The 24174-nt window shown below is 44.2% G+C and overlaps 1 protein-coding gene across 1 annotated transcript in view; it reads left to right on the top strand.

Moving 5' to 3' along the window:
• The window catches only part of LOC124193899 (protein sax-3-like), a 58478-nt gene that overhangs the window by 22096 nt on the left and 12208 nt on the right, over nt 1–24174 (top strand). Inside the window, exons 2-3 of the mRNA XM_046587884.1 lie at nt 11764–12672; nt 18880–19221. Coding sequence (XP_046443840.1) covers nt 12498–12672; nt 18880–19221 — 517 coding nt within the window. The 5' untranslated portion in view covers nt 11764–12497. The remainder of the gene's footprint in view (nt 1–11763; nt 12673–18879; nt 19222–24174) is intronic.

Here is a 24174-nt window from a genome sequence, read left to right on the forward strand (position 1 = left end):
TGCTGCTGTCTCTTTCTGCTGTGAATAATGCGATCGAGTTGAACACATGTTAGCATACAAACAACTAGCTCTTTTTCTCTTTTCTTTTCTTTTTCTTTTATATTGGCTGTTGTGGCTGCGATCCGTCCGCTACGGCTGCCCGCTTCTACACTGCCTCATGTTTAGATTAATGACAGGCCAGTCAGGCCACACAGCATCGGCTTGCCAGCAGTCGAACTCGCTGGGGTTCAAGAGGTCGGACCTCACAGCACCAACACCCAAAAAAGAAGCTTTTCAAGTCCCGGGGCTACGTGCTGAATGGAGACATTGATCAAGAGAGTCTCGGCTGTTGTGTATGGAGCAGCCCATGGATGATGCAGCAAAACGTCTTTGTCTGGCCACGCATTGCCCAATGATTTTGACTCTGCTGTGGCCGTCTATCACTTATAATATTCTTATGGCTGGCGTTGTTGGATGTGTGTGTGTGTGTGGGAGCGTCTGATGTTTTTTCCGAGGGGGCAGCAGAGCGCCGTTCTTATATTTAGTTAGCTCTACAAAATATGAATGTGCGGTGTATACTCCCCTCTTTGTGCTATGGATTTTAATTTTAAAACAATCAACGCGAAATGAAATGGAATCAAACATCAGGAATGGCCAGCCAAAAGAGGGAAAAACAAATAGCTGTCGAGAGTTTGGCTGAGCAACACCTTGAGTCAATTTGTTTTTCGTTCCTTTTTTTATTTTATTATATAAGAACCAAGACGCAAACATTTCAGGAGAAGAAGACAAACAATTGGGACGGACTTGACGGACATTCACGACTGACATAACCAACAAATGCGACCGTCGTCGTTTTTATTTTTTTGTTTTTATGGTCCAAGTCCAAATTGGCGCGTTAATTTCCACACACTTGATTACCCCATTATTTCGTTGAATCGACACTGCCGTACGGTATATCTATTTAGCCACTAACAGTTTCATATGTAATCATTGATTACTAATCAATGGCAACTGTATAGCGGCTGGAGTCAAATTCCAAATGGGAAACCACTGGACTTTTGGCTACGGGCTTTCTGTTGGAATTGTTGGGTATAGGGCGGTCAGCAGCACTATGTGGTGGATAGGCGACGATGGCACACTTTTTTTTTCTTTTTTCCGTTGCTTCTTTCCAGGTGTGTGCCCGGTGCAATCTGATTGACCGACGGGCGATCCATCCATTATTATTTGATATTTTCTATATCCCCCCAATCACTCTCTATCTTTTCTCTTTCTTGCGCCATTTAAGTTGAGATCCACGAGTCCGATACGGCACATACAAATATGTGCGTCCATTGCGTCACATCTGACAACTGCGCAGGAGTCGATGCGTTCAACTCCCAATAGTCTAATTAAAGTGACACACATGAAGATGTTGCAGATTCGATAAGAGACTCGCTCCACTCGGACCCGGTTGTATAACCAATGGCTTTGCGCTTGGAGACGAAATTGGCACCGAATTTGGACAATTTGATTAAGAGATTCAGCGACGTCATCGACACGCAGGATCACGGTCGTCTGTGCGTAACGAGTTGTCTGTAGATCTCTTCCATATCCAGAGATGCCATGCAACTAACTCGATAGGGACACACGACACGCACATGGACAAACCCGAATTCAGACCTAATAGGCAACAACACGAAATCTAACAGTTTAGAAAATTTCCAAATGGGAATCTCTCTCGTTTCCATGGACAAACAGTATGTAAATCTTTTCTTTTTTCTTTCTTTCTATTTCTTTCTTTTCCTATGCACATTCCCGGAAAAGTAGTATAAGCCACCGCCGTCCGGGTATTTAAATACGCATCGTATATAAATAGGAAGAAAAACAGGCTCCTAAAACAAAAGGAAAGTATATCCGAGTATATCTGCTGTATTATATGGGCATTCCGTTGTGGAACTACCCCGAGCACGTCTGAATGCCGATCAAAAGAGAGAAAAGAAAAAGTCGAAAATGTTTCAGGAACGACAACTGGGCGCAAAATTAAAAACGGGAAATAAAATTAATGAGTTTTTCTCTGCTCCTGCTGGATGGAGCTCCTTTTTGTTTTAACTACAGGCTCAACAGTCTTATCGGTGGGCTTCCTCTTGTTCTTCTTCTTCTTACCCTCTTTGCGAAATAGAGAGAAAAGCAAACAAAATAACAAGCTGTCGCGTGTGTGGATGTAGGAAGGACGGACTTGTTGTTGCTGTGTCCTAAGTGTCGTTGACGGCGTTGGCGGACTATAGTCTATAGAGATGGTCTGTGCTCGGGTTTGTCCGTCCCCTACTTGTTTATTCATCCGAGTGAGACAAATGACATACAGACAGCAGCAGCAGCGGAGCTCACAGTCGAGAAGATGAGTATATGAAAAAAGGCCAAGTCTCCTGAGACGGGGGGAGAATAAGAAGAGCCGAGGTCTTTTTAGCCACCCTCCCAAAAAGAAGAAGAAGAAGTTGATCATCCACAAGAGTTTTCTCTCTGAAGTCTTAAGTAAGTCCTTTCCTTGTTTTGACTGGGAGGCCGAGGTACTGGAACGAGTGACAAACCAAAAAAGGGCCAGCAGACGAATTGAGGCGGCTGTGCGTTGGCCATCAAACGACAACCGGAAGGAAGTGACCCTGTCCAGTTAGCGCTAAAAAAGAAAAGAGAAAATCCACAATCTTTTTTCTTTGCGATTTTTCCCTCAATCAAGTCGAGAAAAAAGAATAGACAGCGGCGCAAACAACCGCAAACAGCGTCGAAATGTCTCGCGAGAGACAAACACAGGCGCGGATGTCTAGTAGCTTCCGAATAATGGACTTAACAGTCACGTCAGTTGTTCTACTTTTGTGTGTGTGTATAGGGCCAACACAGTCAAAAGTACGGTACACTACTCTTTCTCAGACTTTTTCTCTTTTGGGGGTTGAACAAAGGCAGGATACATCATCTGGCTGCTGCCGCCGCTGCTGTGCATAACCCAAAAGCAGACGCCGATGCAAAACCTTAAAGAAAGAATAAAAGACGACGAGTATATAGTAATATAGAGGGGGAAAAAACGTGACGCATTTCGGTGGCGATGGCATTTCATTCTTCTCTCTCCCCCTCCGCTTCTTGTGTTCCTTGTGCCGAGACGCCGCGACCGTCGCCACCGCCGCCGATCTGAAAACGGAGGGGAATAGTAGACGGACGCCATCAAGTTCGCCGAGGTTATCTTCTTTTCTTTCGACGCCATAGATTCCCCAGCACCCTACCCCACCCCACCGCCGTGTATATACCTCATCACACTACTACACCCTATACTTCTCTTAAGTTGTTGTCGTACGCTCTTTTTATCAGCTGCGATCCACTTGGCTGCCGTCGCCACCGCCGCCGCTGCCAACGTATCGATCAGCGTCTTGTTTCTTTTTTCGCCGGGGGTTTTCTTCAACTGATTTTGAATTGACCGCCACCGTCGAAATACCTTTTTTCAATTGCCAAGTACAATTCAGGAATTTCTTTTCTATTCTTTTTTCATTTATTGAATAGCAACAGAATTAAAAAGGGAATGTATCAACGGAATTTTAAAGGATGGTCATTTTTGAAGCGCTTCGAATTCAATTTTTTTTTTGCAATCAATTAATTCCACTCGTATGTTGACAATAACAAAAATCTGTTTTTCATTTAGTTGAATTAATTAAAGCTATTAAATATCTGTCAACTATAACTTGATTATTCCATTCGACTAATAAATTATTTTTCAAAAATATCACGCCAAAAGATTTCTGCCAGAAATTCGAAACGTAAATAGAACGCGTACAGTAAATTTTTATTGAAGTGGCGTTAATTTTTGATTTTTTGTTAATGCGCAATATATATTCAGAAGAGGTAAAATGCCGAATTATGTTTTTATTACGACGTGATCTGAAAAAGAAACCAAGATTATATTCAGGAAGGTGATCTACTGTTATTTGAGACTAACGCTGCAGTTAAGCCTAAATGAATTTGCATATGTTTTTTCTATTGATAAAACGTTTTGAAATGTAATTTGAAAAATAAAATTTATTTTCCCGTTCTGGCGATTACTAATATTTTCACAATATTTTATGCATATTTTTCAACTAGCCAAAAATGAATGGCAAATCATGGACTAAATTACAGGTTAAGAGTAGTTTCGCTAATTTGATATAAAAGCCTATTTCTACTTTATTTGCAAAAACATATCTCTTCTTTTTATTCATAAATAAAAACATTCAAAAAAAGAAGGTTCCTTTACTTTACTACACTTTACTTTACACAAAAAAAAGAAGAAAGACTATTCATGAAATAAAACTAAAGGTTAAAACCAAAGGTATTAACATGTAAATTCCTTTAAATGGAAAACCCTTTTTAACAGTGTTTTGTAACCCCCCAAAAACCACAAACAGTATTTTATTAGCATTGAGATTCTTACCTTTCAAGACCGAAGCCAACAGTATACTATTAACTAATAATGTGAGTTGTAGCCCAATTCGATTCGATTCATGTACAGATTGCGTCATATTATACAGATTATTCCATCAAGTTCATATTCTTTTTTTACATGTTCGAGAATTGCTTTTTTGAGCTCTTGACTTTTTTTCCATTTTGCTTTTTCAACATCAGTATTTTTGGCCGGGTTCTTTTGTAGGTTTCGATAACTGTAAGGAGTTGATTGATAGTTCATTTTGTTGATTTCATTGGGCTTTTTTTCGTTTTGGGGCACCCGAGCCCATGTGGAGTTGAAATATACATATTTCAAATTATTTTCTTTCTTTTTATTTTTGGCGAAACGAGCGCAATTGAATATATATACGGTGGCTCCATTCATTCCCATTGAATGGATGACATCATCTCAGGGAAGTGTGGTGTACACTATAAACTGCGGTTGTTATTATTGCTGGATAGTGATGTGTGTACGATTTATGCGCCATGACCTAATCGAGATGAGAAAAGAAAAAAAGGGAACAAGACGGACGGACGAGATGTGAAATGCCTCATTTAGGGATAGAGCTGACAAGTCGCCATATTCCTTTTTATGGCGTTTGCTGGATGTTATACATATCTGAAAGGCATTGGCAAGTGGCAAGGAATAGCCAGCCGGCTAGCCAGACTGACTGTGCCAAAAAAGAAATAAATACAACACAGTCTATGTGGACGAAGAAAAGAAGGAGACTACGCCAATAGAGCACGTTATATCCTTTTCGATGTATACAAAAATGTTGCAATATGTTTGATAAAAGAGTCTCGCCATCCTATTGCGGGATTTGTACACTTGGAAATTTAAAGTGACTCTGTTTTTTTTAATTTTAATTTTTCTCGAGTGTCGCACTACAACCAGAAAATATTCCTATAAATTGTGCTGCATTACATTTTCTGTATATTTTTTAAATTTTGACTGGCGCTGCCATCACCTAAAATGGCAATGTCGAGAAACAAGTGCGCCGCTTGAACCCCGACAGTCCAACATTCACGTTGATATTCTGGCGACCAAGGGCGAAAGAGGTTCTTCCTCCGCACGCTCCAACGAGTCGCGTGTATCAGTTGCATTTTCCTTTTTATTTCCCTTTTATTTCTTTTTCCGGCTATTTTCAGCTAAAAAGAAAAGAAAACGGGAAAACCATAGACACTACAGCAACACCGGACTTTAGTTTTTTAATGGTCTTTTGAGCCCAGTCCATTCTCTTGTGGTGGGGTTATAGAGCGCGCGGGTGGTTTGAAACCAACCCAAGAGCGCCCAAAAAATAATAATACATTTTGTTTTTTTTTTCTTTTGGCCCCCCCTTGGCTGTTTTTCTCTATGTGCGTCTGGTATTTGGATCAATTTGCGCACAGCTCTCAAAAGGCTGTGTAGAGGAACGGCCGTTTGGTGGTGTGGCTGTTTGGCTTGGTGGGGAGGGTGTAAGTGCTGGGGAGAGAAAGAGGAAATGGGGGCTTCTAAATCGATTTCAGTTCCAAAAAAGTCACACAGCCCCTCCAAAAGAAAAGTTATAAGCGAGCAAAGTACTTGACACTAGAACGCCGACGACCAAAAGAATCTCTAAGCGCAAAAAGAGACACACAGCACAGCACAAACTAGCAGCTGACCGTTCATTCATCAGCTGACCTTTTGACAGGTATCTACGAAAGGGCGCCCTGAAACTTTTTGAGCCCCGGCTCCTGCTGGAACTGCACGCAGTGTGCGCCAAAACACCCGTTCCCCCCTTTAAAATGTTGCTGGACAGAAACAAAATTCCTCCTTTGATTTTTCTGCTTTGGTTGTTTAGTCACACTTGACTCGTATCATCTCCTGTTGTGCAGACACACAAGAAGACCAGAAGATGTTTGCCCAGTCAGAGTAAGTGAAATCGAGCCAGAAAATCGATGGCAAGAACAAATAGACGTGCTGTGCTATAGGGTCATCCCAGCAGTTTGGCGGAGTTGACCCTCTTCAACTCTTTTCCCCCCACCCGGCCCCCCTGATGAACTTTTCTGACGGGGGCTGCTGACCGTTATGGCCTCATGACGAATGGATATAAAACTGTCATTTGTCAAAATGTCTTCGTCGTGTCCTTGTGTGTTTCTTTTTGGCCAGTAGCTCCGCTGGGCCAAATCTATACACAAACGAGAATAGTCCAGCGCAGAAATCATTTCCGAGAAGGAAAAAAGAATCGACCATAAAGGAGCTTATAAGGAAATGGATTGCATTTCGTTTCGGTACAGCAGTCGGGGGGTAGGATAGGATATATGCACACGGGATCGGATGATGGATCCATGGCGCGATTAATGGGCGGCCATCACATCCAATTATCCGCGCTCAACCCCCTACCTCATCCGCATTTGAGATTGTAAAGAGCTGCTGCTGTTGCTGCTGGCCAGTGTCTGTTTCCCCCGTGATGTTGGCCGGATCGAATGCTGGTGTAGTGGCACACAGACTCTTGTCTCTCTCTAGCAAAGTCAGACACGCGCCGTGCGCATTGCACACACACGCATAGGAGCCAAAAGCCAAAACAATTAGGTATCCGAATTCAAAAGCCTCGGCGCGCGTTCGTCCGCCCAGCAGCAGAGACCAGCAGCAGAGAGAGGGGGAAGAAGAAAAGAAGAAGACGGAAAAAAGGGGGGAAGCTGCTGGTTTCATACAAAAGAATGGAAGGAAGACGTCCAAGGACTTTTTACCCTACGACTTTGAAACGCCAAGAGAGAAATAAGAAATGAGAGAAACAGAAAAAAGAAAAGAAGAAGGTAATAATCAAAAGAAGTGTGTGTGTGTTGTTCATCTCGTTAGTCGACAGCGTAGTTCGTGCCATCAATATTCAATTTCTTTTCGTAGATATTTTCTATGATGTACACTTTTGGTTTTTTTTTTTTTCATTCTTTCTTTCTCCCAACCGGAATATATACGAAACAATGGATCACGTCAACAATGCAGCCAGGAGGAGTATAGAGAGAGAGAGAAGGTGGAAGGGTGGAAGCTCGGCATTCAGCTCTCGCACAAGATGGATGGGCATTGTGGGAAAAAGGAAGCCGACCGACGACTAGGACGAACGAATAACCAGCAACCGATTCGTATATTTATGCATCTTCTTTTGTTTTGCATTTCTTTCCCGTCGACAACCGGAGGAATCAAAAGACTCGACGGCCAGCAAAAGACGAAAAAAGAGAAAAGAGAAAAACGATAGAAATGTTTGGCTGGATCAGCAGCAGCACGCACCTCTCTCTCCGAAAATAACACACGGCAGCTACTACACAACAATGGATGACCTGTTCATTTATCTCCCGACGCAAGTGTTAACTGTGTAGAGCTAGACTCTTGCGGGACAAACTTCCCGCCCGCATAGCACATCCCGCCCGTCCGTCCGCACGAAATGAAATATACGAAGGAATCAAAGAAAAGAAAAGAAAAGAAAAGAAAAGAAATATTTGAATGGAATTTTATTATTCGTATTATTTTCTTTTCTTCTTTTCTTTTTCATTTTTGGCCGTACAGAGACGACCCAGGGGTTTACCCATAAGCTGACGGTCAGCATCTGCTTTGAATTTCTATCCAACAATGTGCGCCTATATAGCTATGTACGAGAGAGACTGAATGAGAGAAACGCTCCCTCTTCATCATTGACCATAATAGGTCGTCGGAGCTCTTCCTTTTGCCAATTCCATTCCAGCTGACTAGTCACGTATGTGCCGGCATAGATCGGCAACAAGTTTTTAACCAAAAAATTCTCCCAAGTTATTTTTATACCTTTTACCCATTTTTCTATTTGACTGAACTGCCACAGATGAAAGGGGAAAAAAAATTTTTTTTGAAATAAAAGACGAGTTACAGTTAAGCACGGGCCATCTGCTTTAATGGCAAACATAACGATAAGGAACGATCCCCTTTTACAGTCTGACCTGGAACACCCACACGCTCTAGCTGCTCGTCTAAGCGACAAACGAATCGTGACCAAATGATTACAACCATTTCATCGCCGCATTCATATAATAAGAACAATCGTTTTAAAAGCCCAGAGGATATTTCACAGTCCTAGAAATAGATAAAAAATGGTTTCCCCTTTTTTGATTTGTCTTGGATTTAACGACGTTTTAGCACAGGACAGACTTTTTTTTATTTTATTTCGGGTATTATTATTATACACGACCCCTTGAGCCTATTTCATTCCATTGGCTGGTGCGATCTAGTTTTTTCGGGGGCTGCCTGGTGGGTATGGTGGGTGGGTGAGGGGTGGCTTTAAAGAAGTTTGGACGAGTCGGAAGTATAACTCTTATGTCTGCTCACGAACGATAAGTCTCTTTTCTCTCTCTCTTTTTTCGTCTACACTATTGATCTTGGGCGCTTTCAAGTTTCTCTCTCTCTCTGCTGTTCAATGTTTCCTGATAGTTAGTTTTGCGCGCAGAGAAGAAGAAAACTTTGGGGGGGAAGGGCTGCTGCCCGGCCCAGCAAAATGTTTACGATGGCCGCTTGCTGCCCTTTTGATTCGCCCGCCGGCCTTTTTTCCAGCACCAGAGTCCATCCACATATGGCCACAGCCGGATTTTTTTTTCGATTTTCATTTTTATTTCGGGGGGAAATCAAAAACTTTTATTCCAGAGTTAGTCGCCTTTACAAAATTCTTTGCTGGGCAGAAAATCTATCCCCGGTGAAATGGCGGTGCGCACCCCCCATCAATAAAAAAAAGTAAAAAATGGCTAGAAATTCCAGTTTTGTTAGTGTCAAAAAGAAATAACTAAATATGGCGGTCAACTTTTTTTATTTTTATTTTTGTGTGTGGGTCCGGTCGCCGAGGATTTTCCTCTCGGATGTTGCGCGGTTGTGGCTGCAAGAATCGTCGGTCCACGTACGTAGGTATATGTACGTGTCGACTGGCCAGGAGAACTCCTCTCCCACATCCTTGTAAGGGTCCTAATCAAATATTCCGACATCTCTCGGTTGGAACATTCTTGTTGGATATGGCGTCCGTCCTATGACTACGTTCCAGCAACACACAAACCGGACAGCGATTATTATTCATGGACCTTATGGTTTTCTCTCTCTTTCCTTTTACCCTTTTTTTCTTTTCTTTTTTACGATGCGAGCTCTAGACATGCACACTGGTAGAGAGAGTATAAAAGGGCCATATGCGAGAGTCAGAGAAGAGCGAGAGAGCAGCCAGGAGCCGAAATGAGCGAGTCAGTTGACGTATACCGCCGCGGTCGACCCACAAAACATCACAGGTCGAATTGAGATGCTTTTTCCGATCGGCTCTTACTCGTACCTCTCCATCCAGTCTAGAGCTCTTTCAAACGGCGAGGGGGGTTATATTCCAGGCTCCCAGTAAAAAAAGAAGGTTCTATGTACATGTACCGTATACTACTAACCCCCCTATAGTTATTATACGGAAACTTTTATTTTTTTATTATTATTATCCGTGGATGGATGGGGTCGGCAGCAGCACAAGCGAAAAAATAAAAAGAAGCGAGGGAGAAAAAACTGTCAGTCAGGAATCTTTTTATATTGCTGCTGCATGTTGTGTATAACCCCGTCAGTCTGTTACTTTTCTTTTTACTTGCTAATGGTCTCTATCCTCTATCCTATCCAGTGTATATTTACTATATAGTAGCTCTCTCCGATTACAATCTTCGCCCCCCCCTCTCTATTCCACCTCCCACTCTGTCCTTTTCATCTCTCCTTTTTCCAGTTGAGTTTGGTGGGGAGACTCACAAAAGTTGTTGGGTAAATGACTTGTTAGATGGGAGCACAATGTTACACCTGGTACACTATGTGTGTGCAGTTTGGTCTGTTATTATATAGAGGGGGCAAATAAAAAAGAAAATCTTTCGGTAAAAGTTTAAGACACTGACAACAATCTAACCTTTACCGGCTATTATCATCCATATCCATATCCTTTTATATATAAGTGTGCCAATAGGAGGAGGCCCCATTAAGAGCAGCGCACCTATAGAAATAGAGTAACTAATAGGCCATGTCTATTAGTTTCGATTCGCTGTGTGCAGTCGTAGAGTTTCGCAGTTGTTAATGCAATCGGCTTTCCCTCTACTATATATACGCACAGGGTCTTCTCCTTCTCCTTGTGATGTGTGCAGCGATATAAAAGCCGTAGATAATGATCTGTGTGTGCTGTACACTCAGACAGTGAGTGCGCGGTCTGCTGGCACACGGGAATCCGAGATGGTTCATATAATAAAGCTTTTCTTCTTCTTTTTCTTCTTACTCCCATTCTTTTATATCCTTTTCCTCTGGACGGGTCTCTCTTGTACGTAGGCTGGAGGAGCAGTTCCGGTGTGTAGAGATGCTGCTAGGCAAGATTGTTGTTACTAAGGTAACGAGCCGGCTCAGCTTCACAGTTCTAGTTATATTCGCCGCTGTCTAGTACTCCATTATTTGGATTCGTCGAGTACTATATGCGCCATATAAGACTTATATAGTACAGAGGGGCTGGTGTAGATATTTATACATACGCCGCTGCTGTATAGAGAGAGTTTGAGACCCATTACGTATAGTGGGTTGCTGCCGCCGTATTGTATCGTTATTCCACTGTGGCATCTCTATGGCCAGCCAGCCGGCCATTGGGTCGGTGTAGAAGAAAAAAGGGGCCAGCGGATTGCATTGAGATTCCGGCGGACATCAATCCTCACATATTGCTTCACGTCTCTGTGTGTACGGCAGAGAATGCGGAGAGAGAGAGAGAGAGCTTGACCCAATACGAACGTGTGTAGCTATAGCCCCACAATATATACCAGGCGCAGTCGGACGGGCGGGGGGATATATGAAATCAAACCAAAAGGCTCACACATGTTGGAGAAAAGGAAAAATACACAAGTGGAGGGGAAATTGGATGTGAGAAAGAGTCGCCAAAAGACGACGAATCGATAAGACCTACCCACTAAAAAAAGGAGTCGATATAAATTTATTCCCAGGATGTTTCGTCTTGTGGTGTGCACAAACACAGTCAGCCTTGTTAGCGGCGGCTTTAAAAATAAAATAAATAGCACCGAAAAGATTTCTATAGAGTAGGTCGAATGCAATATATAACTTCATTACTCATGGGCGCGTATTACGCCCACGGGGCCAGCAGCAGCAGTGTAGAGTTTTTGGTGTGTGTTCCTTTTGTCTTGGACATGTATAGTAGTGATGAATCCAAATCAAGGACTATTTAGTAATTTAATCCGAGCGAGAAAGAGTTGTTCGATTCAATTACATTAGTGTCGTCTTCATTTCCTCCGAAAATTTATTTCTCTTTTTTTTCTTATATTTAAAAGATCAATAGTGATTGACTTATTGATTAGATCATATAAACCTTGTGTGTTGTTGTATAGGCTCTGGCCGGAGAGACGGTTGCTCATTCTTACCGCCACCGGTAGAGTGGCGCTATCGTCTTGGGTGGGAGGAGCCAATCGTTTTGAGGGGGAGAAGAAGAACTGTCGGACCTTCAGTCGGCCGTCAGCCCCAGCCAAGGACATACGTCGTGTGTCGAGTTTAATCCAATCAACTGAAGAAGCAGTAGAAAGAAAAAGGCAACCAGGGACATAACAACAATTTTTCTTATTCTAATCTGCTGGACGATCGTTCGATTGTGCCAGGGGATTTTTCCGCGGATTTGCAAGTGTTGCGTGAGTGAGTGAGTGAACGAGTCGAAAGTATGACTACCTGAGTGTAATAGTTTCAGTTTGGACACGGATTTGTTTTTCTCTGTTTGTCCACACACGCGGGCTTCTTCCATTTTCAACTTATTTTGGGCTGTGTCTCTTTTAGTCGTTGAGCCGTTTGGTTTGAGCGGCTCATCATCAGTGTTGTCGATTGTGAAACAACAACAACAACTTGTCAGTTGTGTGTGTCTGTCGTGTGTGTGTCTGTGTGTTGCGTGTGCCGAGTGAAACAGGTAGTGTCTGTGTGTGTCTCAGCCCAAAAGTGCAGTTTATACCAACTAGTTGGCCATTTTCACCACTTGTGATTGTAACAAATTTTACTGGAGATTGGAATCGGCGTTCACCTGGGCTCTAGTTCATACATGACGCAACGGAGGATTTGGCACTAGACTTGGGCAGGTGATATGCATCGGACTGATGTTTTTGCTGGCAACAATCGTTCAACCGCCGCCATCGATAGGTCGAAAATGTCGCATGCACCATCATCATCATCCTGCCGACTCACGCCCGCCGGATTACTTAACCGTCTCGTCGTTTTGCTCCTCCTCCTCCATCAAATCCCGTCATCTGTCGCCAACGGTAAGGTCCCGTCTCGTCTCGTCTTGTCTTTCTTCTTCTTCTTTTTCATTTGTCTGGGCGCGTTCGGGCAAGAAAAAACACAAAACAAAATGTCTGCCCTTGAACCATCAACACAATTTTCGATCTGTCCCGACATGTCCAAAGCAGATGCTCCCCCTCCCTTCTATCCAACTTTAGTTAATGAGAAACACGAGAGAAATTTCGAATCAAAAAATGAAGAAAAGATTCAGAAATTAGGCCGCTCCAATGATGGGCATCTGATGTGGTGATGGGCCGGTTCCTCCAATCTGACGTGAGACACATGTTCACAATAATGATGGATCGATGGCCGCTAGTCTGTTGTTGTTGTTGTTGTGGCCATCTTTTTCTTTTCTTACCTCACCACCCAGGTGTGCTGCTCGGCCCCTTGGAACTTTTTTTAAAGTTCATCTTCTCTCAGGGTTGTTGTTGGTAATTCCAACGTTTCCTCCGCACGGCTCGTTCAGATGGTTGCATAATCAATAGGTAATTACACACAGGCGCAGGTAGTTTTCTTCTTTCAGATTCCGTGAGAGACGTCAGCCAGTCACAGAGATGAGTTTCTGATGGCTAAGAAAATCCAATTTCATTTCCCAGCTCGACGTCGTATAGATAAGAGCGTCTCTTTATTTTTTAAAAGCGACGGCTCTTGTATGTACCTCATACTCTTCATTAACAGTTAATTTTGGCTGATCAGTTTGTTTGTTTTTTCCCCGTTGGATCGCCCACGTTTTTTCACGAGCAGTTTCACACGCTCTCGTGAAAAATTGTTGACTCATTTTTGTTTTTCCCGTCCGATCGCCTCGATTGTTTGCCTATAAGAAACAAACGGCGTTTACATTTTTTCGACGTGCCGGGACGAGAAATGGCCGTTGGTTACCTCAGCAACGGATCCTCCTCCTCCCCCACTAACTCGGCCGCCGTGTAGAGACTTAAAGCCCCGGCTCCTCTTTTAAATGCCTCATCACGATGTCTCGTCTGCATTCACGTGATTCTTTCCCTCCACCAACCAGAAAAAGAAAGAAAAACAAAAGAATCAAAAATCAAAACAAAAGCCATCCGCATGTTTTGTGCTCCGAGGGATTTTTCTTTTTCTTCGTGAAGGAACGTTTCCGGTCACGTCTTTTTTTCGGGACTGGGTTTCGGGGATCAGATGAGAGAAGCAACCAACAAATCAGTCCGTTTCTTCTCTCTTTCCTCTTCTTCTACTTTAGCCACTTTTGTGTGTTGAGCCTCTTGTGCGCCAGCAGAGAGTCTCTCTGCCCAACGCAAGTCGTTAGCTGACACGCGACATGGTCTTCTGCATCTGAGCCAAAGTGAAGAAGTCATTAAGAACTAAACAACTTCGAAAGAAGGGTGGCGGGCCCAAAAGAAAAACGTGAACGGACCAGGGAGCTCGGGACCGCGTTTGGAATGTCAACAGCCCAAGTGAACGTACAGGGGGGCGGCCAGCCCAGCTAAAAAAAAAAATCCTTTTTCTTCCCCAATTTTTCCTGTTTGTTTTATTTTCTCTTGTCTCTTTGACGTTTTTTCGCTCTTTGTCTAGTCTCCCCTCTCCATCTTTCCTCATTTCCACACTTCGTATATTAGTCGGTCGTCCGTTTGCACGATAGTAGGGGAGAAGGTCTACGCTGGCCGTGAGCTGCTAAGCGAGTTGGGAATACAAATATGCCCAGCAGAGTGATATAATAACTCTTGTGCTATTGATATATATATCGGCGGTGGTGGAGCCGTGCCCAGCCCCTTCTCTGCTCCTGCCACCCTGTAAATGTGTCGTGACGCTCTGACGCGGAGACTCGAGGTGACAAGCGCAGAGAAACGGTCATCACTCCGTCAAACCAACTGCGACGGGTCCCCTTCTTATTATTCTTCCAACTCTTTTTCTTTCTTTTTTGGCACGGGACTATAGCAACAGTAGAACTCGACTCGATTTGGCTTCACCGATAAACTACCAAAACAATTGGCACGCGGAAATGCCTTTAGTCTTCTTCTCTGTAGGCCGAAATCAAGACGTTATTTGAGACTCTTGCTCGTACCTCACTCTTGGATATCTTTTTTCGTGAGCTGTCTGCCTCCCGTCTGATTGGGAACGAGCCGAGATTCCACGAACCTCCTCTTCTACTGTTGCTGTTGCTCCTGATTTATTGCAATTGAGAATTGGTGGGGGGTGCCTTGGCGTGAAGGAAACGGGCGGGTCTCTTATCTATGCATACTATCCCCCCTGTAGAACAAGGCTAACTCTCTACAGTCGTTTCATTTCCAATGCAAATATTCGACACTCACTCCAACCTCATCTATATGGCCGAGCGTGGCCGAGTCTCTTTTTGTTTTTCTGCAATTTGCCTATACGAAATTGTCAAGTGTTTTTTTGGGCTGGACGAATTTTGTTGGAAAGTTGCGCCACTGGGCCAACGTCTATTGTAGATATGAATCATGTGCCGACCGGATGGGCAGCAGCAGCAGCCCGGCGTGAGTTGAACGCAACTGAATAATTCATCTGCATACGGATCACACACACACACACAACAGAGTGAGAGTATGTGTGAGAGAGGGAGGGAAAGAGAGAATCTACATGTCTAGTCGATACATCCATAAATAACTCTTGTGAATAAATGTGAGCGACAGCGCTCGTCTGCTGTAAAAAAAGCAGCCAGCTGTTGGTTACGGAGGCATAGCTAATCAAAGGCACACACACATCGACATGGGCGCGTGTCTAATAGCAACAAAAAAATGCATTTTGGTGTTGGAACGACGAGCTGCGTTTTTATTTCTTTCTCTCTTTTGTGTGGTCGTGTAAAAGGTTAGACTCTGATTGCCGTATAGCTTTTTGTATACACATCGAACGACGTGCTTGTGTGGCACACGCAATAATTGCCGTGCTGTGCTACAACACAAGGGGCGTGTGTGCTGTGTGTGCTTGTGGGTTGCCTTGGAATATCAATAGCGCCGTCGTCGCGATGGTGACCGGTGGCGTTGACTTTCTGTCTCACACGTATGCACCAAATGGGGTAGTGGGTGGGGTTGGGATATTTTATACAGTATGAGCTCACGACTTGGCCCCCTCGTCTCAATAAAATGATATTTAAAAAATAAAAGAAACATGGGTCGTATAATATGTCTTCCTGTTGTCGTTATACGTCGCCCGAACAATAGACCACCGATTGTGAAATTGTTTCATTTAGAAAAAAAACGAAAATTGGCTAATATAAATGGCAGTGGCTCATTTTTCCAATTGGGTTTCAGGTCTAGTAATGACGCCATCGAATTGTCGTCTGATTTTGTTTCTTTTTATTTTTATCTGGGCGATATCGAGGAGAGAGAGGCCATTCGCACCCTTGGTCTAATGTACCGTGTACCGATTTTTTGGTCGTCCCGGATTCTCTCGAGGGAAAATTGGGTTCTATATGGCACGACATGCGCATTGGTCGCAGTCATCCGTCTACTACACATTCAAAGTACATTACCGGAAATGTGTACATGCACCGATCAACTGTCGACTGTGACTAACACGACGTGAATTGAATTGATTCCATTCCCAGCTCACGATTTCTTCGGTACATCTTCCGGTGTCGTCGTAGACCCCCCTGTAACATTCTTTTATACCAAAAGATATCTCTCTCTGCCTATTGATGTAAATATTTGATTGTTGAAACCGACTAGTTGGGTGGGTGGGTGTTGAGCGTAAGTGAGTCGAAGGAAATCGATTGCATCGCTGGGTGGGTGGGGACAGAGACACAAAGACAAAAGTGCCAAGTCGAATAGGAGAGACGAGACGAGAGAGAAACGGAGCGTCTAATTGCGCTGTCGTCGTCTGTGTCTAGTCTCTCATGTCTGTTCATCGATTCATTTATGTGTAGGAGCTAGTGGAGCGTGTTGGCATCGCCACTCGATATTATCGATCCGCTCCTACTACTCGCTCTTCCTTCAAGAAAGGGCAAAAATCGATGCAGATCATATTAGATACTGTACATATAGCGGGTAGGGGGAACTGTACTTGTATGTCGTCCGCCTCTCTCGGCCGCCCGAGTGTCACGCCGGCCAGCTCTTCTCCTTCTACTTTTGGAATTTTTGATATTTTGACACGAAAATGCAACTGTCGGAGGAACGATGATGCGAGAGATCATGGCCGTCGTCTTGTTAATGTTTCGGATCAGATCGATACATAGTAGAGCGACTGCTGGTACTGTATACAGTGCGCATTTCTTATATAAAAGCCCACCCAAGACTCTCACGACACCGTCCACTGTACAACTGCAGATGTCTCTGCCGTAGGTGCTCTGCATGTGACACGTCGAAAGATAGAGGCTACTCTCTTTCTATTATTATTGCCCAGGTGGCCGTGATCGTTTAACACCCTCGTTTACGGTTCAATGCGTTACACACATTTCGGTGTGTGTGTGCTTGGATTATATACCTGGCCTTGTATACAGCAATGAATTGCTTCATTAAAAAGAACTGGTATACTTCTTTTATTGTTAGCGAGCGCACAACCACCTTTTTAGAATAAAAAAGGTGTCTGGAAGTGAATGGGGACCATTTTCAGGTCGGAAGGAGACGGGGGGTGAAAAACTAAACGAGGGAGAGAAAGAACAACCACACGACGTAAAGAAAAAGAGACGAGTTATATAACGTGGTGGAAGCCATATAGCGGTCGTAATGTCTAGAAGAGCAAATGACGATGGAAACTGACAATCCAGCCAGCCAGCACCCCTTTCAATGGAATGCCATTCTCCAGTGCCTAGGAAAAAAGGAAAAAATCTGGAGAGTTTTTCTTTCTTTCTTTCTTGATCTTTCCTCGTGTTGAACAAGAATCGGGCGCGGACAAAAGTAAAAAAAGGTTCGAAAATGCGCAAGTTGTTCACTTCCAGGTAAAAAGGGGCCAGCAGCAGCAGCTCATTCATTCCCTTTTTCTCGTCCAGGAGTATTTTTCCTTTCCCTGGAACATATCGGACACGCACACATAGACATAAAAGAAGATAATACAAGAGAGAGTCGCGACTCTCCCGCTGGCCGAATAATACACACATGCATATCTCCCAGAGTTGTCTGAGGTGACGGCCCTCAAACGACTTTTTCCTTCTATTCTTTCCCTACAGATAGATCCCCCCTTCGATATATTTTACCTCTTGTCGAGTACCTCACCTGGAAGGAATAATAACCCACACACTCAATATCGAACTGTTATTACTAGACATTGTTATTATTACGATTTTTCTTCTTCTATTGAGAAAAAGTTGAAGTGGGGGGAGAAAGTGTGTGGGTTGGAACGAACCGGGGATGAATCGGTTTGGTCGGAGAAGAGAGAAAGAAAAACCGTCGTCGTCGTGCATTTTTACAGCTGAGAGGTGCAGGGGTGGAGGGTCTCGTGAAATCGATGACGACAAGGGAGGAGGAAGAGGAGGCAGCACAACAAGAAGAAATAGGCGCCGGTGTATATTTATACACACGGACACACACGCAACATCATCGTGTATAGCCTTGGCTGGGTCCCCCCCCCCTGTCATCGTGATGAATGAAGTCAGTTGGGACTCTTTGAGAGAAGAGAACTGGGCGACTTCTCTTGTGTGTTTGGGGTGGAGTCGACGACGACGAGGAGGGGTTCATCATCCGAGTGTATAGAGTGGGGCACAGCAGATGTTTTCAACTTGGTAATATATATGTGTACAACTACTACACTCGACAGAGGCCCCCCTTCTTATAGTTCCAAACATGTTTCGACTATTGAGTATTGAGTCGCTGGATATTCCCGACTCTCTTTTGTCCGAATCTACTATACAGGAAATAGAAAAAAAGAACTCGTACATGTAGTAACTTGTAGCTTTCATTCAATTCGATTATTGATTCAATGCCGACTAATGAAAAGTGCAGAGTACCTATAGAGAAAAGTACACATCCAATCCATCGTCGTCGTAATTTTTTTTCAATCAAGTTGATTCCGGGCTGTTGGGCCAAATAAAAAGGGGGAAAATGGCCAACTTGATCATTTTGATGGATATGAAAAAAAGGAGTTTTTTGTCAGTTAAAGATGGCGGCAATCCATCTCCATTTTGGCCGTTTCATGCGCCAGCGCGTTCGTGTTTGAATTTTATTTTTTTCTTTGGGGATTTGTGAACGATTCAAGTGGTATAACGGATAAATATCTAATCAACTTTTCTTTTTTTTACTTTTTCTTATTGTAATGGCATATAGGCGTGATGCGATCACCGCGCATCACCGAACACCCGACGGACATGACGGTGGCGCGCAACGATCCCGTGACGCTCAAGTGCTCGGCCGACGGCAGTCCGGCGCCGACCATCGAATGGTACCGCGACGGCGAGCTCATCATCAGCTCCAACGGGCAGCAGCAGCACAGCAAAAGCGGAGGTGGAGGTGGAGGCAATAGCCACCGGGTGATGCTGCCGGGCGGCGATCTCTTTTTCTTCCGTGTCGTTCACGGACGCAAGGAAAGCGACGCCGGCCTCTACTGGTGTTTGGCTCGCAACCCGCAAGGCTCGTCCCGATCACGCAACGCCACTCTCACCGTCGCATGTAAGTGCAATGTCGAATCTCATTTTCAATTTATCCTTTGTTGGTTTTTCCCCTCCTTCTTTCTTGACTTTATTCCCGCGTGCTACGATCGTGAGAAATGGGCGATTGCCCATCTGCTGCTGGACAAGCTTTTCATTGTGAATAGTAGTTGCATTTTGAGGGGGGAATGTCGGGATTCGTTAGATCAAATTTTTATTTTTTTTCGGCTCCCGAATCAAACGCAACGGGCTGCTAACCAGTTGGGTAAACTCTGTTGGTCAATTGTTGAGCACGAGTGGAGAGTGGGACGTCATTTAATGGCTGGCCAAAATGAGGAAGAGAGAGAAACGTTTGCGTGAGTAGAGATGAAGAGAAAAGATCCGGGAGCCTGATGCTGTGAAATTCGAATGAATAAATAATTGCATTTCGAGAGACAAGATGGAAGGCGAAAGAATGTCGATGGGGGGAAATCAAAAAACGCTTCTGTGCTGCTGCATGTTGCGTAATCGCTTCTTCTTCTTCCAACTGGAGGAATTTAAGGACGTTGACGCCATCCGGCGGCTGCCCGGCATGAAGAAGGGAATCCCTGGGCAGCGACGAATAACCAACTTTAATGAGACGCGATAACAATCAACTTTTTTAGACCCATCACCTCCCCTCAGCCATTTTTCAAACGTAAAAGAACCGCCGCCGATCAAGAGATTTTCCATCTTGTTTGTTCGTCTGACGTTGGTTTGTGTTGCGGATGGTCTGGCGAGAAAAGTGCCGGTATTGTTCACGTTCGAGCCGGTGGCCATAACATATTTCATTGCTGGCATCTCAACCGTATAGGCAACGCTAGCAGTCAAATTTCGTTATAGGAGAAAGTCCGGTCCGGTTATATTTATTTTTTTGCACGCGCCCAGTGTTGCCGCTTGATTTCGTCCGTAAGAAGAGAGAGAGGGAGAATGAGAGTCGACGGCCCATTAAGATCAGTGACCGCAGGGGACAGGTGCGCGTGTGTGCAACGTGTGAAATAGCCGAGCGATTTATGAGCCCGCCTCTATTCGCCCAGCTAGTGGCCAGTCGGTTAGCAATGAGAGTTCTTGATCATCCCGGCCGGCAATTAGATTTCCACGTAACATCTGAAAAGGAAAAATAAATAAAATAAAATGAAATAGTCATCCGTAGAAGAAGATAAGAAGTGAGAGGGAAAAAGAGATGCGCTCGGCCGGGTCCAGGTGAGAGAATTTTCGGGATCGGTTCCACTACGCGGACTCGGTCGTCACGCCTCTTAAATCTTCTTCTTGTACACACGCCGGCCACATCCCCCCTCCACCACCACCAGCATTTCATTTCAAAGAAGGGGGATAGACGTAGGTTTTTTACATTTTTCGGCGAGTCCATTCAGACATGGCTGTGTGGGCTCTGTGAGAAAAAAGAACTCGGTTGGCTATTTCCTTGACTTGAGCAGTTGAAACAGGGAAACAACCCAAAAATCTTTTAATAAAATCAACACTATCGTCTCCGGCGTGTTTTTCTCTCTCTCTTCTCATTTCCCTGTCCCATTTCATTTTTATTTAAAAAAAGACAATCAAAAAGGAGGACATGTAACGATCGTTATCGGTCCCCTAAACGGTAAACTCAAAGAGAAAAAATCGGAAAAAATATTTTGAAGAGAGAAACTATGGGTCTAAATAATAGGCAGAGGGTATAGAAAGAAATGTGTGTAAGGCTCGGCTGTTGATGATTTGACCCCGGTGCCCGTTTCGGTTGCAAATCATCGGGATCTTTTTTCTTTTCTTTTCTTTTCCCCCTTCACGAAACAAGCGAGAGAGGCAGAGAGATAAGTTGTTATTTCCTATCTAGCTCTTTTCTCTCTTTTGTGATGTCAGCGCCCCCTGGCCGCCCTTGTATATTGTGCCGTGTCCGCGTCTAATTTGAATGAGAGAGTTATGCAAGGGCCGGCCTATCGTTTCGACAACTGGGCGCGCGTGCGTCTATTCTTTTCCCCTTTTTCTTCATTGGATTCGTGACCTCATCTCGCCTTTTGATCACGACCGATCACGGCCCAAAAAAGAAATAAGGGGAATAGACGTGGCGACGCGGTCGACAGACAAGACATTCATCATTTGGCCCAGAGGAATGAAGGAGGAAAATATTTAAGGGGTCGGGAATGATTGGAACGGCTGGACCGCCAGCCAGGGCTCTCGCCAAAAAATGAAACTAACGGCCCCGCACAATCTCTCGTCTCTATCATCGCCCGTTTTTCCCCGTCGCGTCATCTATTATTAGAGAATATTGACCGCGCGCGTGTGCTGTGCCGACATTCATCAAACTACCGACCTGTCCGACCCTCTGATTACTCTTCTCTTTACCAACTTTCCCATTTACCGATAAAACAAAAGAGTAAAAAGTTTAAAAAGAATTTCGTTAGTCTATAGATAATGCGATTAGACCAGTACCAACAGACTTTTATGGGAGATTCGGCAATTGCAGTGCGCGCAACTCTCGACTCTTTATTTACCCCCAACTTGTGCGTGTGCCGATGGCGTCCAAAATAAAATACAAACTTTTTGGTATTTTCCGCTGAAGCCAAACTCAATCGAGACCAAGTTTTTTCCTGGCCGTTTAAATATAAAAGATCCTTTTGGGCAGCAGTTAGACGGGACTGTGATGTAGTTTGATGCGCCGGAGGGATTGGGCTTGTCGTTGCAGCAGTGCCCCTATTCCAGCCAAACAGCAATAATCTCGTCAAGGCAAAAGAAGGAAGGAAGACGAGGTGTCTGCCAAAACGTGATCATCCCCCAAACACAAGAAAAGGGAAGCGAACGAAACGAACGGGGGGCTGTCAGCCGCTTGTGACACGACCGCCCTCCTTTTTTATTTTTATTTTTCTTATTTTTCTATCCCGCGCGTGCGCTTGTTTTTCTTTCTATTTTGCCGCTCGTCTCTTAATATACAAGGTGAATACACCTGGGCAAGTGCATGTCGCTGATGGGCGCACACGATATGTACGTATGTACACCTGAGAGTTTGATTTCGTCCGCCCTAATTGCCCGCCCATCTCTTATTCTCGCCCACCCAGCAGCGCCTCGGTCGGGAGATCAAAGGTTTTCACAGAAGTTTCTCTCGACTCAAACCCAATTTAACACTTTGAAAAGACGACGGTGTCGGGTTGTCAATCACGCAAGTTTCGGGATTGACGGAACAGCTAAAGTTTTGCTCCCCCGCCACCGCCGCCGCCAACTTTCAAACGTTTCAAATTACATCGCAGGCCTCTCTTTTATATTACGTCACTGTCAAAGTGCGCCCTGAGTCATTATTTATACCGTTAATCGATTATTATCAACAAGTTTGAATGCGCAATCATCTCAAAAGTTTGGCGAATGTCAGAGGTGTGTCTGTGTGTGTGTCTGTATTTCTTGGCTGGCAATTTATGATCGCCTGGGCACCAGAATGTGTACATGTGACACGCGCACGCCAAACAAAAAAACAGCTGGCCGCCGCCGCTGCTGCTGCTGTTGTTTGGTTGCACCCGTGCACAGCGGCAGTCCAGCAACATAACCAGCCGGGATTTTCATTTGAAAGAAAAATATAGGGAAACACAGAGAGAGAGAGAGAGAGAATTATTTGGTGTGTGGGGCTCCTTCAAGTCCAGCCAAGTTGTGTCACTGGGCGTCCCTCTCTCGACTTTTACCCCCCCTTGTGGGTGTCCCCCCTCACCCGGATGAATAATTGATATGACCAAGCTGGCGCTGCTGCTGTGATTGTTTGGGGTTTGCAGATTGCAATGACACTCGCTCTCTCTGTGTACACACAAGTCTATATATTCTCAATGCAACTAATAGACATGGCCAGCAGCACACACAAAAGCCGCTTTCTCCTCTTATATACCCTCTGTGGATAAGGGGAGCAGCTCGATGATGACGATCAAGATGATGTGTACATATAATCCATTAGTATTATAATAGAAATAAATTGGCCGTATTGGTTCAGATGGTCTCTCTCGTTTCGGATGTTATTAGGGTCTCTATCGATTTGGACAACTGTCCACGACGAATCGATTCCGCACAGTTCGACGCAATGAATGACAATAATAAATATTAAGGCCCCCCCCTTTTATATCTATTATCATTAAATGTAATTTAACCAACTCGCCATTTTATTGATTGAATTTTTCCTTACCACTTTTGCTATTCTCTTCTACGCTCGAAAGAGGAAGAGAATAGAAAGTTCTGGCGCCAAGTGACGCCTCGTAAAATCCATTTGAAATGGCGCAATCGTAAATCCCGTGTGTAAACAATTCAAAACATAAATAGCGCCAAGCAGCAAGTATAATTGAATTCCCTCCCTCCCCTCATCAGCAACTCGATTGCGGTTGCATGTAGTAACATAGCCAGCCGAAAAATCTATCAGATCACAGCGCCGGGACGCATCTATTACACGCGGACGCAAATCCCCCCACCACCAATTTTATCGCGGACTTTCATGTGGCATGGCGTGGCGGATACATATTTCAACGTGTGCCGGCTCTTTTCTATACGAAAAAACAACCAAATAGTATAACTTGTGGATGGGCCGTATATATATAAAGCTGTAATGTATATTATGGTGGGGAGATTTCTTTTTATTTTATTTTATCGCTGTTGTGCTCTCCTCTATATTCTTTCTAATCTTTCATCCTCGGTTGTGTTTCATTGCCGCCAGACGCTTAAGGACATGTATCCCGAATCACATTTCCCCGATATATAAATGCTGGGCTATAGGCCGCTTTGTCCTCCTCCTCTTATCCTCTATCCGGCGTGCTGTGTGTAATATAGTGTACATTTATGTCTTTCTTTCCCCCACGATTTTATTTCGTTTGGGGTTTTTAATGGCCCTCACCATCGAATGGGCCTTTTTTTACTTTTTTCTACTGGGGACGAATGACTTTTAAAGGGCCGGCTGTGCTGTCCAGTCAAGGAAGAAGACAAAAAATAGACCCGTTTTGCA

Source organism: Daphnia pulex, chromosome 5, assembly GCF_021134715.1.
Source record: "Daphnia pulex isolate KAP4 chromosome 5, ASM2113471v1".
Taxonomy (NCBI): Eukaryota; Metazoa; Arthropoda; class Branchiopoda; order Diplostraca; family Daphniidae; genus Daphnia; species Daphnia pulex.